Below are 18,695 nucleotides of genomic sequence, written 5' to 3'. Positions count from 1 at the left end.
TGGAATGAGTGCAAATCTTCTAGAATCCTAACTGTAGGAAATTCCTAGAAATCAGTACATGGCCTGGGAGCAGCTTAATTTCCGGCCGATACTCCCCCATGGTTCGACTTCCATGATTCAATATGGTTGATCTAACTTAACCTATTCTGATCCAACCCAATGTTGAAGTACCATAATAACAGAAATGGAAGAAGACCTCACCCACATTTAAGGAAAAATGTAAAATCACAAGAGTCGTTAATCTATCTCTGATACCACGTTAAGATCCTATCTTGAAAATTCAAATGTACGTTTAGATGGATAGGCCCAAAAGAGTTCTTAAGCTATCTGATGTGGGACTATTAATCTTTAATATATGCATATGAGAACTCGATGATATTTTGGCATGGGATACATTTGGAGCATATCATGTAACAATTTCCTATTGGATCTGAATTTGATTCTACCTCAAATAATCTCCACCTACCTGATGGTTCTAATTTGGATTGGACCTGGAATTAAAATTCTCGATTCAGGCAAGCTTCACCCTCCTTTGCATGCCCAAACATCAACATAAAAACATAAAAAAATAAAAAATAAAAAAATCTACCAGATTTATGGATAGCGTCAATTTGAATCCATGGATAATTAGGCAAGCTTGATATTTACTTTGTTCTTTCCTCAATGAGATGCCTTACAACTCCCTAGTCTTCGATCGTGTCCAATCATCTCCAAGCCCAGCCAAAGTTTCCCAAAAAGAAGAAAGATTCCTTCCTATCCTCACCACCTTTTTCCTTGCCGGCCATGTCTTACTACTCTCCGAGCCATGTCCATCTCCACACCAAACCAACTACAAAATCCCTGCAAGCACCCACGCTAGATAAGCCTATCCGACAAGCTGTACGTAATCACCCTATGAACATAACTCCGAGCCCCCTTGGCAAATTCAAACACAGGACGTGGTCGCCTGGTCGGTGCTCTTCGTGGCGAGTAAGAGAAAAATATTGGAGCACGCCCACAACCCATGCACCTGTGCTCGGCGGCATCTACAGAAGGAGTTCCATCATGAAGTGTGAGAGTACCATTGGTAGAGATGGCATGCAGTACTAGCGATAGCCTTTGCACCAGCCATCTGAAAATGTTCGAGGAGATCTCGGATATATTTGTGTTGGGATTAGACAACACTTGCTCCTAAGTACTATTAGGATTCTGAAGAGCTCGAGTGGCACAAGTAGGTTCGGCGGAGGAGAGAAGAGGGTATTTGGCGGCAGCAGAAATTATTTTAGCCTTGTCGATGTTGTTTTGAGAATGGATCACTATTGGGTGGGTTCGATATGGAGGAGAGGAAGGATTTCTAGGGTTTTGACGATGAAGTAGTAGGAGTGGTCCCCGGAGAAAGGAAATGGAGAAGTGGAAAAGAGTGAGGCATCTGAACACGGGTCCTGTTGAGCAAGTGAGGCTGTCAAGGATGCTTCATGTTGAAATCACCACTTATCCCAAAAGCTTAAGCTGATAAGATGAGATAGATTTATTTATATATTTTATATTTTCTTACACTCTTCCTCACATGTGAGCCGGATTTTCCTTTAATGAGTGAGCTCAATATATAAAATTTTTAATAATGGGGTTAAAGAATGTGGAAACAAAGTTCGAACTTAGGACCTCTGCTCTGATACCAAGTTGAAATCACCACTTGTCCTAAAAACTTAAGCTCATATGTGGCCCGGACTTTTTGTTTAATGGGTGAGCTCAATATGTGAAATTTTTAATAACGGAGTTAAAGAGTGCAGAGACAGGGTTAAGCATAAGCTTATAGGACAAGTGGTGTTTCAACATGGTATCAGAGCAGAGGTCCAACCCTGTCTCCGCACTTTTTAACCCTATTATTAAAAAAAAAAATTCACATATTGGGCTCTCCATTAAAAAAAAAGTCCAGCCCACATGTGAGAGAGAGTGTAAGAAAATATAAAATATATAAATAAATCTACCTCATTCTATCAACTTAAGTTTTTAAGAAAAATAATAATTTCAACATAGTATCAGAGCAGAAGTCTTGAGTTTGAACCGTCTCCGCACTCTTTAACCCCATTATTAAAAATTTTACATGTTGGGCTCACCCATTAAAGAAAAATCCGGCCCATATGAGAGAGAGTGTAAGAAAATATAAAATATATAAATAAATCTACGTCATCCTATCAACTTAAGCTTTTAGGACAAGTGGTGTCACACCCCGAATTCGGATCATGACACGGCCGTGCTATTGCAAAATTAAGCATACAATAACACGCAGCCACTTTAAAACTTTAAATCAATTATAAACAATTATATTCTTGAATGTCATCAAATGTTTCATTGGTGAAAGATTGATTACAAAACATCTAAAAATAGCAACATTTAATATTTTTTTTATTTTCCCCTTAACCCTGAAGCATGTCGCGCTCCTTGTTCTAGCATCTCCTATTCATCTGTAAGAATATAAATAAATTGGTGTGAGCTATAAAGCTCAGTAAGTTAACAAGCATAATCTTATCAGATCAAGCATAATGTTTTATATGCTAATGCACTATTTGAAGAATAAACAGTTGTAATAAAGAAAGCATTTTCTATAATCAAACCAGTCATAAAACTATGCATGTCCATTCATGCAACATCATAAATGTGATTATGCATCATAAAACTTTGCCATTATTTCATGCTTTGAAATCCATACTCATCATAATTCATGCTTTGAAATCCGTGCTTGCCATATTTCATGCTTTGAAATTCGTGCTCTCAGATGATAGTGCAGCTATGGTCACTATTATTACCCGTGACAGGGCCATAATCTTTACCAACTATTATTTTCCGTTGGCAGGGTCTAAGCCAAGCTATTATAACCCGCTGGCGAGGGCCGTATGCCGAGCTACTGTAACCTGCTGGCGAGGGCCATAATCTTTGCCAACTATTGTTCCCCATTGGCAGGGTCTAAACCAAGCTACTATAACCCGCTGGCGAGGGCCGTATGCCGAGCTACTATAACCCGCTGGCGAGGGCCATAATTTTTACCAACTATTGTTCTCCGTTGGCAGGGTCTAAACCAAGCTACTATAACCCACTGGCGAGGGCCGTATGCCGAGCTACTGTAACCCGCTGGCGAGGGCCATAATCTTTGCCAACTATTGTTCCCCATTGGCAGGGTCTTCTTCCAGTTACTATTACCCACTGGCGGGGGTCGTAAAGCCAAGTTACTTTTACCCACTGGCGGGGGTCATATGCCTAGTTACTGTTACCCACTAGCGGAGGTCGTGCATAGCGATCTGAGAGCTCTTAAAACATATCATGCTTTTCATAAATCTTTTCTCATAGATATATTGGAAAGTGAATAATGGCATCATGCTAAATAAAACTCATGATCATGCTGAAAACTTATTTTTCTATGCATCTTTTTACATCATCATAATCATGTGTAAATAATATAATAATCATGATGGTTGCTATTTATCCAAAATCATGCAATCATTTGTTAACACATGCTTGATCCTAATTTTGTGAAAACATAAATAATCATATACAATTTCATAATCAAATAGTTACAAGTATTTGATAAAACATAAGATTATATCAGGGTTACTTATTTTTTCCACAATTCATATACATAATTCAAATTGCATAAATAATACGTGTTCATCTTATAAAATGTGATACATAATCCATAAAAAGATTAAGACAGGTTACTTACCTTAATTTGTTCACCAAATGCCAATTCTTCAATACCTAGTAAGATCATTAAATTACATGTCACTTGCACATTTAATTTTTATTTATTTATAATCTTAAAGTCATTTATAGCCCATCCATAGAACTCAATTTCATGTTCGGGTCCATAGCCTAATTCAATTTCTGATTCAGGCCCATGGCTCAATCCAATTTCTGGTTCTGGTTTGGGTCAGCTTCTAGTTCAGTTAATTCCGGGTTTAAGAATATTGGGCTCAGACTAGGGCCCAGCCTGGCCTCGGGCCTTTAAACCCGGTTCATTTGAAGCCCACTGTCGGAATCAGGCCCAATTCGGCCCACATCCATTTTTATTTTATTTTTTTTCTTTTTCTTTTCTTTTCTTTTCTTTTCTTCGTTTTCTTTTCTTTCTCTTTTTCTTTCTTTTTCTTCTCTTCCTTCTCCACTCTTCCCGAACCTTCTTCTCCTTCATCCTTCTTCCCGTCCCCATCCCCTCCTCTTCCTCTTCTCTCATGAAGCAACGAGGTGAGCTTGGGTGGAGGCTGGCCCGTAGCTGACGGCATTGCGGCCGACCAGCGGCGTCCGCATGGCATGCGGCTGACCCTGCGGTTGACACCCGTGGTCGACCCGGTGGTATCTTCGGCCGGAACATAGAGATCCCTTTCTCCTTCTTGGTATCTTTTCTCAGATTCGATGCAATAGAGGGGAGGAGAAGCCCTCCTCTGTCGGCATATCAAGGAAGGTGTTGCCCAAATAGACAACCTAAGAGGGGGGGGGGGTGAATTGGGTTTTTAAAATAATTTGGCTAATTAAAACTTTGAGGATGATTAATTAAAAACTATAGCAAGTTATTTAATTAAAGCCTAGTGCTGTGAGTAATGTGCGGGAAAGAAGATGAGAGACAATGCACTACAAACACAAAGTTTTATAGTGGTTCGGAGCTAACCCTTGCTCCTACGTCCACTCCCCAAGTCTCACTTGGGAATTTCACTATAACCCCCTTGGATTACAGCCGGTTGTTTTGCAAGCTCACAACCAAACTTGTTGTTTTACGAGCTCACAATGAACTCGGTCGGTTTTCCCAGGCTCACCGACTAGAACCAACCCCGATTGTTTTCCCGGGCTCACAATCAAACCCTTACACACGTTGGTTTTAACTTGGTTCACCAACCAACCTTAAACCCCTTGATTCAATCCCCCGATTGAATCAAGTAAATACAAGAGATAGAAGAAAACAGAAAATAGCTTCTCAAAAAGCAGATTTAAAACAATATAATCGTAAAGGAGTTAGAAGCCCTCAAACGCTTTTAAGCTGGTGAAGAGGTATGGCTTCTGGAACTCCGGTCTCCTCTTGAAAGAGTGGTCGACTTGAATGCAGGAGGAGGAAGCTTTGATTGTTGGGAAGAAGTTGTTGGAGCAGTAAATGCAGATCTTCCCTTTTTCGTTTAAGAGCACTTGGAGAGCTTGAAAACTTGAATGCTTGGAGTGGAATATCTATCTTCTACCTTGCTACAGTCCTCTGTGGCTATTTAAGCCAACCCCCACGGAAACTAGCCGTTACTCTGCTTTTTCTGGCCGCTCTGCACACTCTGCGCAGCCTGACAATATGACCGTTGGTGGGTTGGAGTCGACTCGCGCGATCAGGAGTCGACTCGACTGTAGCAGGAGTCGACTCACGCTTTTCCGGAGTCGACTCGGCAACTGTTCCAAATTTGAATTAAAGTTGCCGTCTAGACTGGGAGTCGACTCGTCTTGACCTGGAGTCGACTCGCCAACTTCTGGAGCTGACCTGGCAATTTTGGAGTCGGCTCATCCACTGAAGTCCGTGGATCCAATTTTGAATTTTGTCCACTCGAGTCGACTCGACTGTCCTGGGAGTCGACTCGAATCTCAGAGCCCGAACTCCCGATTCTCTGTCTTTTGGCTCATCCAGTCTTGGAGTCGACTCGAACTTCCTTGGAGTCGACTCGGCTCTCAGTTTCCGAAAGTTGGTCTTCTGTCTGTTGATGGTCGCTCAGTCTCGGAGTCGACTTGCGTACTGCGGGAGTCGACTCGAATCTCAGAGTCCGAAAATCGTTCTCTGACTTTTTCCTTGTGTTCCTCTGAGAGTCGACTCTTACCTTCTTTGGAGTCGACCTGCCAACCATTGGAGTCGACTCGCGTTCCACTGGAGTCGACTCGAATCTCAGACCCGAAAACTGCTCTCTGACTTTTCTTTGTGTTTCTCTTGGAGTCGACTCTTACTACCCTGGAGTCGACTCGTTGAACATTGGAGTCGACTAGCGCACTTCGGGAGTCGACTCGTTGACAGTTTCTGAGTTGAAGCTTTCTGTCTGTTCTCAGTCGGAGTCGACTCGTACTGATCTGGAGTCGACTCGAGCTCGTGCCAGTGAACTTGATACGCTTGGAGTCGACTCGTGATACTCGGGAGTCGACTCGAGTCTCAGACTTTGGTTCAGCAGACTTCTTACCTTATCCAAAATACTATGAACCAAATCTAGAGACACTTGGACAGAATTTTCACTGAAAAATGCTTTGAGCTCATCAAAATCAAATGGGGTTTTAATCAATCACTCCACAATCTCCCCCTTTTTGATGATGACAAAACTTTGAGTATATGTAAAATGAATTGCTCATAAAACAATGAAGTAAAATCCATAAATGAATTCAAATGTCTGATAATTTAATTTATCCAAGTTTGAAAGGAGTGAAACATTAAATTTCGGAGTTAAAGCTCCCCCTTTCATTTGGAATTATATAAGCCTTCATATTATGCAATCAATTGTTTGGCTTATATGTCATTAATGATTTAGCTTGATTAAGATTCAGATTCTCCCCCTCAACATATGCATTCAACTATGTTTTGATTCTCTGAATTTCCTTTTAATGCTTTGAAGTTTTTGAACTGAATTTTATCTTTTTAGAGGGAAAATCTGTCAATTTGTTCTTGAGTAGGATTCAGCTAATCTCCGAATATCCCTTGAATAGATTCTGGAGATTACTCCATTAGGAGCCCCAAAAGAGAGATAATGAGCCTCGAGGTACCGAATCCACTTAGAACAAATTTGAGTGTGTTTTTAAGAGTTTATCTTTTTATTTATTTCCATTGATTTCTTTTACATATTTTTCCATATTTCTCCCCTTTTACACATTTTATACATATTTCTCCCCCTTTTTGTCATCATACCAAAAAGGAGGTAATCACACACAATCAATGGCACAAATGGCACAACCCATCATCAAATGGCACAGAACTGAAGATAAGATGTCTACTCATTGTATTGATATGAATGTGAATACATTTGAGCATACAATAAGTAAAGCAAAACAAAACAAAACAAAAAGAACATCTATGGTCTCCTCGAGGATGAAGATCCCCCTCTCGAGGATGCATCTCCTCCTCTGGAGGATGTGGCACCTCCTCTCAATCGGCTCTGCTCCATGAGGAGGGTGACTGCATCTGTCACATGTCCGAGCTGCGTGATAATAGACGTGGTGGCTCTGCTATGTGTAGTGGAGAGCTCTGTCACCGACGCCTGAAGCCCAGTCACCGATGTCTGAAGTGCGTCCAGCTTGTCGATGAGTACATTCGCCAAGCGCTCGGCCCCTTCGGTGGTGGTGTGCATGTCACGACCTATCTCCTCTCGCATCTGTCGAGTGGAGCTCGTGACCTCACTCATGCTGTGGAACTGGGCCTGGACCAAACTCCGGACATTGTAGATCTCTTCCCGTACATGAGCCGTCATGTCAGTCACGGCTGTCAAGGAAGGGACCAACTGAGAAGATACGGGTGCAGGAGTGGGGGCAGGCACCGCACCTCGGAGCTCCCGAAGCAGCTCATCCCTCAGATCTCGGACGATCTCCTGCCGCAGCTCCCGGAGCTGCTCTGTATCAATACGGACCTCCATAGATGGTGGAACTGAGGAGGAAGGTCCGGCAGAGGTGGTAGGAGCAGGAGGAGTGGATGGGAGGTCTGGATGGTCTGGAAGGTCTGGGTAGTCTGAATCTGGCTCAGGACTGGGTGATGGTCTGGTGGTCTGAGCAGTAAGAGTGGACTTCCTAACCCAGATCCCTTCTCTCTTCCGAAACCCCATCCTGTGCATAGTCCCCGTACATAAGCGATCAGTCCATCGCAAGGCACGAGAGGGTTCCCTCTCAGGAATGGGAATCTCGTACTGCCTAAAAAGAAGAGTGAATAACATCCCGTATGGGAGTGAGAGCCTAGGTCTATCTAGGGGCTCACACATATACCTATAAATGAGCTTTGGGAAGTTGATCGGGGTGTCCTGAAGGATATAAGACATAATAGCTAAGTCTCTCTCATTCACAAAATCAAATCTCCCTGTCTTAGGGAAGATGGACCTGGACAGAATGCTCAAAAGGATTCTCACTTCAATAGGAAGTGAGCTAGCAGATACCTCATCTAGGGGGGACTGAGGTGGATGCCCTAAGACGACCGTAAGGGCCGCAACTCTATCCTCAGGGTGTGCGGGAGCCACCCCTACTAATGGAAGGTGAAGGATATGGGCAATGAGGTCCTCTGTGACACGCAACGGGACACCTACTACCGTGCCCTCGATACCTCCATCTCCCCGATGGACGGTACTGTAAAACTCTTGAACTAGGCCAGGATAGGTGGGAAGGTCCAAGGTGAGGAAGTACTCTAAGCCCTGGGCTCTAAGCCTATCGCCTATGGTGAACCCCTCCCGGGAGAGATAGTCGAAATCGACAAACCTCCCGGAGGTGACGGCCTTCCCGGCCAACGGCCTAACGAGAACCTCCCTAGGCGGGGAACGATCCGGAGGTGGTTGCCTCGCGGGATCGTGCCGCGCCTTGAAGCGCCGCTCGGGACCGGCCTCGGGACGGGACCTCTTCCTAACTACGGTCTTACGAGGCATCTTGACCTAAACTGGAAGAAAAATACCTAGAGGACGGTGAAGGACCGACAGAGGAAGCTCGGGACGGACCGGAAATGACTTAGGAACGGACGGAAACTCAATGTCCGGCGAAAAATCGACGGGAAAAGGGCTTGGAGACGATCGGGGATGACCTAGCAGTCGGCTCTAGGGCTTTGTGAACAGTGGCGGCTTGAGGAAAAGTGTTTGCGAAACGACAAACCTAGGGTTAAAAAGTCGGATCCCGACTGCGAGTCGACTCCCGCAAATGCGCGAGTCGACTCCCCCTTAGGAGCCGGCTCTGAAACTTACTCGAGTCGTCTCTAACTTTGGCACGCACCTAAAACTCATGCTATAATCGTGCCAAATGAGGAAAAATCACCTAATTATGATCTGATTTGATGATCATTGAAAAGAAACTCTATTTTAACCACATTGTAATCATCAAAATCAATTATTCTAGTGAAAACCACCACTAGGATGGATCAATCACTCCTAATCCCCTCCTAAGCACACTAAACCTCTCTTCACTTAGGGGTTTTGTAAAAATATCTGCTAATTGATTATCAGTACAAACAAATTGGAGTGTCACATCACCATTCAATACATGATCTCTTATGAAGTGATGTCTTATCTCAATGTGTTTAGTTCTTGAGTGTTGAATTGGATTTTTAGTGAGATTTATGGCACTTGTGTTATCACAATTAATGGAGATTTTATCTTGTTTAATGCCATAATCTTCTAATTGTTGTTTAATCCATAAGATTTGAGCACAACAACTTCCGGCTGCAACATATTCAGCTTCTGCAGTGGATAATGCAACCGAGTTTTGTTTCTTGCTAAACCATGAGATTAGGTTTTCTCCTAGAAATTGACAGGACCCGCTGGTACTTTTTCTATCAAGCTTACATCCAGCGAAGTCTGAATCTGTGTACCCTATTAAGTTTAGGCTAGATTCTTTAGAGTACCACAGCCCTATGTTCTTAGTTCCAATTAAGTATTTAAAGATTCTCTTAACTGCAGCTAGGTGTGATTCTTTAGGATTAGCCTGATATCTAGCACACATGCACACACTAAACATAATATCAGGTCTACTTGCAGTAAGATACAGTAAAGATCCTATCATACCTCTATAAAGTTTTTGATCTACAGATTTATCTGATTCATCTTGGTCTAATTTGCATGATGAGCTCATGGGGGTGCTGATTGATTTGTTTCCCTCCATATCAAACTTCTTGAGCATCTCCTTGATATATATTGCTTGATTGATGAAGATACCTCCTTCAGATTGTTTGATTTGAAGCCCGAGGAAGTAGTTCAGCTCTCCCATCATGCTCATCTCAAACTCACTCTGCATCAAATCAGCAAATTCCTCGCAGAGGCGATTGTTAGTAGCACCGAAAATGATATCATCAACATAAATCTGTACTAATAACATATCCTTATTTTTCTTTTTCAGAAATAATGTTGTATCTACATTTCCCCTAGAGAATTCATGTTCTAATAGAAATTTACTAAGTCTCTCATACCATGCTCTAGGTGCTTGTTTTAGTCCATAAAGTGCTTTGTTCAGTTTATACACATGATTAGGGTATTGATGATTTTCAAAACCAGGAGGTTGTTCTACATACACCTCCTCATTAATAAACCCATTTAGAAAAGCACTCTTTACATCCATTTGATATAGTTTGAAGTCCTTAGAGCATGCATATGCTAATAGAAGTCTAATTGCCTCAAGTCTAGCTACGGGAGCAAAGGTTTCATCAAAATCTATGCCTTCTTCTTGATAATAACCCTTTGCTACTAGTCTAGCCTTATTCCTTATAACAATTCCATTTTCATCTAGCTTATTTTTATATATCCATTTAGTACCTATAATTGGATATTCAGAAGGTCTCTCCACTAGATCCCAAATCTTGTTTCTAGTAAATTGATTTAGTTCTTCTTGCATTGCATTTATCCAATTTACATCATTTTCGGCTTCTTCTATATGTTTGGGCTCAAAGTGTGAAACAAAAGCTAGATGATTATTCAAATTCCTAAGGGATGCTCTAGTCCTAACCGGTTGTGATGGATCATCTAGAATTAGTTCCTTAGGATGCCCGTGAGCATACCTCCAAGCTTTAGCTAGCCCATGATCCACTATAGGCTCTTGGTTTGACGATTCTCCTTCAATCAACTTTTGATTATCATCTTGTAATCCCATCTCATCTATCTTTTCTTCAAGTATTTCAATATCATCATCAAAATTAACCTTCTTACTGGATGAGGATGTCAGTATATCTATATCAAAATTGCTATTTTATTCCTCGATATAAATGATTTATAGGGCTACAACCTATCAGTATATCTATATTTATATTTTTTTGTTTAACGAATACAGATATTTATATGGATGTTAGTCGGATGTAAAAGATGATATCCGTATTTATTTTAAACGGATATAGGTACAAATCCGATACTATAAATATGGATATAAGTTAGATAATTAAATTTTATGACTTCAAAAGCAAAGATACTACTAAATAAATAGTAAATCAAGTTAATAATGTATTAATAAGGCTATAAATAAAAATTGATGAGTACTACATAAAATTAAATAGGATTATAAATAAAATCTGATATTTAGATATGGATCGAGTAGTTATCTATCAATATTTATATCTATTTTTTTTTGTTATAAATATAAATTTTTATTTATATTTAAATAAATTTGAAAATAAAAATGGATCGAAATGGTTACTGTTTGGTCCACTTTCACCCCTGCAAGTAAATGAAGTCGCGGGAGGAGATTCGAGGAAACTTTGTTGTCTTCTTGTGGTGTCAATTCACGACAAAGTAAAGAAGACATCACGGATGGCATTACAATACTGATTCGAGGGACCCAGCTCTACTTTTGTTCTCAACTTCGGCATTCGATTGTCTCTCCGTCCATTGCCTCAAGGGCCCATAAAGACATCAGAATATTTTTCCAGCCAGAAAGCACCTCCCCCGGTTCTCTCTCCGGGTTTCAAGCAAATGCGCAATTATTTCCATACCCTCCTCGTCATTTTCGTGATCCACTTGCTGCTTCAGACGAAGGAAAGGAAAAGTTTTTCTCCTCCTCATCCTCATGCATATGGCTTAGCTAGCTGTTGAATCGTTCTCGAGATCTGAGATTGAGTTTTGTGAATTGCGACACAATAATTCTTTTCTTTTGCTTTCTCAAGTACTATTCCAGTGTCATAGTTCCACTCCTGGACTGCATGCAATGGCACTACAAGTATTATAATGCCGCAAGCAACGATCGAAGGAAAAGAGCCTGGAAAGCGAAGTCCACCTCAACGCTGGAGCTCAAAAGTAGCTTTAATTTGCCCGTGCTCGATTGGTGACATGAGGTGGACACTTCAAAGAGCATGGAAAGCCTACCCTCATTTGCTGTTGCCACTTTTTATTGCAATCTTAATAAATTTCGATCTAAAGATGCTTTGCTTATTTATAGAGTTGCTTGTTGTTTTGACATCGCTATTTGAATAGTTAGGATCGTTGCAAACTGGTACGAGATATCCAACCAATACTAATATAACAACAATTTACTCTACTATAGCAGCATTTTGTATAGTACACAAGTGGATGTTATTTTGAGCCATCTTCCATCTAAGTTAAATTTCCTTAAGGCCATTGAATCACTTTTCAGAATTGCTCTAATGAGGCAGGATTGACCAACCTAGCCATCCATTAAAACAAGAAATATTGTTTGTGCTGAGCTTAGTCACCCCATTAATTCTATATGCTGACATGCATGGAACCGAATGTGGCATATGACAACGATTCAATTACCTCGCCATGATGCTCGTAGATTACACCGATGCGCTAGCATTATTGTACGTAAACTAGGAGGCGAATGAAATGAACCTATAGAATTCAATGCAATGTACATAAACATGAGAAGAATGAGACATTATTATATTTTGCTATGACCTAATTATCAATCAAGAGCGAGACATTGAGGGAGAAACCATTCTTGAATCTATTTTTTACTTCAATCTCTCTGAGTCAATATTGGAAATACAATAAAGATGAGATCAAGAAAATAAAATACAATCCAGCTACTCAAGAAAAGGTCTAACCAAGCCAAAAGATTTTAAAATTTAAATAGTACATATAAAGATCCTTATTATTATTTTTTTTTGATATACAAAGAGGCCGTAGCCCAAATAAGACAAAGCTAATATCTTACATTCTGTGCACCTATTAGATCTGCAAAAAAAATTTGGGTCAAGGCCGGTGGAGTAGAGAACTGATCCTGATAAAAAACTTCATGATTGTCAAGTGTCTGGACTGCAACCTAGTTGGCAGCCTGATTAGCTTCTTGTTATACATGGGAGGCTTAAAAAAACTGATTGTAGCAGTCTTTCAATGAAAGATATCCTTCAGCAATGGATTTACTTTAATTCTGCCAGTGGGATGAGAGTTTATTCGTGTTATGATTGAAGAGTAGTAGCCTTCTGACCACGCCTGTGGTGCTCTATAATGAAGAATGGTTTTACCAAGATCAACCCATGCTGCTACTAGTTCTACACAAGGAACTGTAACTTTTAATAGTTATTTACCTTCTGCAGCAATCAACCTGTCGTAATGATCATTAATGGCATAGCCTCCTACTGCTTTATCACCTCGTACAAGGATCATTACCATTCAAATGTGGTCCTTGGATGGTATATTCTTGGGAGATTCCTCTTGAGGCAGCTTAGGCATGGAATACACATCATACCTGATTATGATAAATTTTAATGTGAGGCACACCTTCAACAAATCTATCATCAGAGCAGAATTAAGAGCTGCATTGAGAAGGCATTACATATACGAGACGTGCATTGGGTGCAGATAATATTAATTTATCTCAAAGATGATTCAGCTACGATGATCGATTGGATTCAGGATCGGCACAGTGTGACGATCAGCATCTGCTGCTTCGGAACATCTGCAAGCTTTCGGAGGGCTTGACACTCTTTAGATTATTTATATTTTTTAAAAAATAAATAGCATCGCCGACTGGATTACTACTTTACTTATGCTGCGCATTAAGGCCAACGCTTGCTCAGCTCTGTGCGAGTCCTCGGTACTCTCTGTTAATATTTTTTTAAAGTAAAAACTTCATCATCAACTAATGCCCATCTGCGGGGTATTTAAGTAAATACAACCTACCAAGGAGATACCTCGGGGCGGATCGGGGTTATAGCTTTCGCGCGGAAGAAGGATTCACCTTCCTTCGTGCGAATCCCACGGTTGGATCATCCACAAAGCGCTCCGAATCTGCAATTCATCCGATTACACAAATCGCAAAGCGAGCAGTGGATGATCCAACGGTGGCTTGCGCGAAGGAAGGTGAATCTTTCTTCCGCGCGAAAGATACACCCTCGACCCGCCTCCGGCTGTGATGAAATGAAATCTCCTTCCACTAAGTCCGCCCTCCACCTCTCCTGCCTCCTCCGTCTACAAAAACACCCGCTCTATAATCCGCCACCCAGCAGCCGATCGGACCTCCTCGTCGGACGAAAAAACCATTCATCGCCGAGCAAAACAATGGCGAAGATCGCGCTCGGAAGCCGGCAGGGAGGCCGCCGAGCCGGACTGCATCCGCGCCGTCCTCGCAGAGGTCGTCCTCACCTTCCTCTTCGTCTTCGCCGGTGTCGGCGCCGCCATGACCGCAGGTATATATACATATACGTTGGGAGATCGGTAGTTCCGACTTTTAGATTTTGGTTGGTGATTACGGTTTTGAGGTGGTGGTGGTGGTGGACGCGGCAGGGAAGATGGCGGGAGGGGCGGACACGATAATGGGTTTGACGGCGGTTGCGGTGGCGCACGCGCTGGTGGTGGCGGTAATGATATCGGCGGGGCTCCACATCTCCGGCGGCCATCTCAACCCGGCGGTGACGCTAGGACTCGCCGTCGGCGGCCACATCACCCTCTTCCGGTCTATCCTTTACATCATCGCCCAGATGCTGGGTTCTTCCCTGGCTTGCCTCCTCCTCAAGTACCTTACCGGGGAATGGTGAGTTCAAGAGTTTCCCTATTACCTCTCTGCCCGGAGATCTATCTCCATATTAAAGAAACGATCATGCCTGAAACACAAATCTCAAAGTCCTCTTACGTAGCCCTGACCCCTAAGTTAAAACAGCTAGCTCTGCCAAATAAACCAAGATGTTCATGAAGCTTAGCTCGAGATAGGCTTGATTTTGAAACCATCAATTAAGAAACGAGCCAGGTTCAATTAAGAGACAAGCCAGTTAATTTGAAGTTCGTATAGGTATAGATATATTGGCAAACTAGGAAAAAAAAAGCTTATTAAAAACAAAAAGAAAGAAAAAACACCGAGCTCTTAAAGATATAGACCGAGAAAACTTACATGCACTCAGCTCAATAGTAGGCTCATTTGATAGACTTAATCCGATCCTTACCTTAATTAAGGATGCCAACTGATGAAATTGGTAAATTTATTCCACGTTGGATACTAGTACGTTCTAAACTACACCTTTGGGCTGCACTTCCTTCAGGCCATGGAAATGCTGAACATTTGGCCTTGGCTAAGATATTTACAGACACTACAAGAATAGTGGTCATTAGCGACGTTTTTTTTGGCCTTTAACGACGCTTTTAAGCGTCGCTAAAAAACCATCCCGACGCTTTCGTAAGCGTCGGCAAAGCGTCGCCTATGCTACAGTGGAGAAAATGTTTTCCGACGCTTGCAAACGCGTCGGAAATTAGCGACGCTTTTTAGCGACGCTTTTAAAGCGTCGTTAAATGTGACTTTAACGACGCTTTAAACCGTCGTTAGAATATTATTTTTTTTAAAAAAATTTCTTGATTTTAACGACGCTTTAAAGCGTCGTTAGATGTGATTTTAACGACGCTTTAAAGCGTCGTTAGAATATTATTTTTTTTAAAAAATTTTGTGATTTTAACGACGCTTTAAAGCGTCGTTAGAATATTTTTGTTTAAAAAAATTCGTGATTTTAACGACGCTTTAAAGCGTCGTTAGAATATTTTTTTTAAAAAAAAATTCGTGATTTTAACGACGCTTCAAATCCCCCTCCAAAACTAATTCTAACCGGACTAGTTAAAAATAAGAGTTTTAATTTGGAAACTCTTATTTACTCCTTTTAGTGGCCAATACAAGTGAGTTTCATATGACCTGTCAAAACTTAGCTAATGGTTTTGCATTTTGCATTGGTAATGCAACAGCAAATGTGCTTTATAAAAACAAAGGAAAGCAAAAATAAGAACCTGCCATGATGTTCAGTGGCGATGATATCGGATTGCCAAAATTTGATGCCACTTGAGATGGAGATAATAATAGCAGTGCCTCAAGGAAATGCATACCCATCGCGTCAAAGCTACCGACTTTGAGAGAAACTCAACAAGTTTTGCAAGCATTTATTTCCAGTTCATAAAATAGCAAATTAAATAACTGAAATCTTTCTTTACAGAATTGTTAATTCTAGTTTTTCTTTACTTGCACCTGCGCCCATGACTCCCTGCCCAGTAGTGCCAAGAGATGCAACTATTCGTGGATTCAGTCTATAGTTGTCAAGACTCAGAATGAAAGGACCTTATGCCACACTTTCAGGACTGCAGCTATAACTTGGAGCTGTTATCAAAATTCTCAGTTCTAGTAATTTGCAGCATGTGCCGGAACCATCCCATGAAGCACTGGCTTTTCCCTGAATTTAAAGAAAGGTCGTATAGAAGATAGGTAGAGAAAAGGCATATGTTTCATATCTTCAAGTCTCGATATTTCCAAAATGAATCTTCAAAGAATCACCTCTGCATCCATGAGGAGATTAATTGAAAGGAATGCCTAAGAGACCAGACTGTCAAGTATCATCATATAGCTTCTGCAGCAATAGCAAAGTTGTGAGCTCTGTCCTTTGGCCTTCCTTGCCTGCAGAAGAAAGCATACAAATGGGGGGCAAGGAAAACCGTGAATTCTCTACCAAATTTGAGAAGAAAACTCTTAAAGAATTATGCAAGTCAAAGTACATGCACTCACATTGCTTGCACATAAAAACAGTGAATTCACTACAAATATGAGGAACACAGTTGCAGGAAAGAATTCATACTCTCTCAAACAGTGTGTGTGTGTGTGTGTGTGAGTTCTTCAAAGGCATCCAGTCACAGAAAAACCAGATCCTCATGCAAAATACTAAAAGGGATACCAAGACATATTTATGTATACATCTGGCAAGTTCACATGTAAATCACTTACTTCTTGATTCCAATGTGATACAAAGCATCATGACAAACAAGAATCGAAACTTGTACAATCAGCGCACATATGATTCCCATCCAAAGTCCCTGGTTGCAACAATTCTACAATTAGAAAATCAAGTCTAGAAGAAGTCTTGCATCAAAGAGAGAGTTCAAATAATATACAGTTATAGATAAGACCACCTGGGCCACCAACATGCAAGACAAAGCAAATAGGATAGCAGAAGGAATACCGACAACATAATAAGCTCCAAGAGTTGACTAAAGAACATATCTTCTGCATGCCACATCCTCTAGCAGCACCTAAAGTTTCAAGGTTCAGTATGCACAGACACCCAAAAAAATCATGGTGTGCAGTTTGATAAAATAATTTTTCAAAAGATATATGAAAACTACATAGACTAAATGAGGCTCTTCTTTTACTTAAAGAGGAAAAAAGCAGATACAACCTCTATTATAAAGAATATGAAAAACAATTTAGAACAGTGTTGGGTAATTGAAAAAGGACCGACAAAAAACAAGAATAATGTAGCATCCGTCTGAGGCTGATTATGTTGCATGATTTAAAATAAAAGATAGATATGATGAATAAATTCAAGCTTAATTATCATATGACTTTGTCGGCAAGTCAAGCTTGAGATTGTATCCAAGCCAAAACCCTAACAAGCCAAATCAAAGGAACGAGACTATGACTGAGTAATATGTTAATTTTTTTAGCAGATCAATTTTGTGGTACATATGCAATTAAGTTAATTCAAAAAAAAGAATAATACAATTTTGTGAACCCACTTATGGATCATATAAAATCTTTGACTGAGTCTAGTCCAAGTTAAACCCCATCATGCAACATCAGACTGTCCTATTAGGTAATCATGGATGGTTGGTCTGTTGGGCACTGCAAATTGTTTAGAACAATTTAAGGGTCCAAAAGGTTCACTTGGCCAAGTTATAGATCGAATCAGAAAAATTTTTAAAGCATGGTTTTGGAGACTTATTCTTATATTCAGTAAATTGAGAAACCTTAACTGGAGAAACTGGATATAATCTGTTGTTCAAACCTGATAGTGTGCATTGTATTCCATCCATAAAGTCAGAGGCTGCAAGGAATTGGCAATCATTATTGATATATATTTTGCTACTTCTTCTTCATTGCTATATAAGTAGCCCCAGACATGGCGTACTAGAATGGTTGATCAAAGCTACCATCAAACCCTCTGTGATAGCCCATGATAAGTGCAGCATACACTGATAAGCATGCAGCTTGTGGGTTTCCAGCACCCAATTCATTTGAAACTCTTATACTGCAAAAAAGGTACATAAATATCAATTAAAAGCCAAGTTGCATTGACAAATTACAAAAACAGTTAACTCAACTAACCTCACTGCATCCTAGGAAACATGAAACATAGCTGACCAGGACATTTGGAAACTAAACAGAACAATCCCCTTCAACCCAAATCTTCCAGCAATATTCGAAGATTTCTTTCCACCAGCAATCCCAATTGAAGCTTAATTTTATGCATGCAAGGAATGCATTTATGCTGAAGGAAGTCTTTCATATATGCTGACATAGGAGATTACACATGGAGAGATGAAGCAAAACACAGAGTCAGCAAAAGAGAGAGAAATGAATGGAGGGTTGATAATTCATGAGCTGGAAGTAGGCAGGAGTTGCAAGAACTGAAGATTTCATTCTTGCAGAATATAGCAGATTGCTGAGGAAGGGGGGATATCTAATGTGAAAAATCAAGTTTATGGCTTGTGAATTAGACGGATAGGGTGTAAAAAGGGTGAGTATAATTAAGGAAACGGTAAGAGAACTTTTATTCTTTTGGGAATGACAAAATTCAGAACTTA

The 18,695-nt window shown here is 40.8% G+C and overlaps 1 protein-coding gene across 1 annotated transcript; it reads left to right on the top strand.

Annotated features, from left to right (window-relative positions):
• Positions 1 to 14,044: 14,044 nt before the first annotated feature.
• LOC120110619 (probable aquaporin TIP4-3) lies at positions 14,045 to 14,626 on the top strand. Its single transcript, XM_039126186.1, is given in 3 exon segments — positions 14,045 to 14,180; positions 14,182 to 14,278; positions 14,376 to 14,626. Coding segments are annotated over 3 exon segments (378 nt in total). The 5' UTR covers positions 14,045 to 14,150.
• Positions 14,627 to 18,695: the final 4,069 nt, after the last annotated feature.

The sequence above is a fragment of the Phoenix dactylifera genome, chromosome 4 (assembly GCF_009389715.1).
Source record: "Phoenix dactylifera cultivar Barhee BC4 chromosome 4, palm_55x_up_171113_PBpolish2nd_filt_p, whole genome shotgun sequence".
Lineage (NCBI taxonomy): Eukaryota > Viridiplantae > Streptophyta > Magnoliopsida > Arecales > Arecaceae > Phoenix > Phoenix dactylifera.
This window is presented reverse-complemented; position numbering and strand designations above follow the sequence as displayed.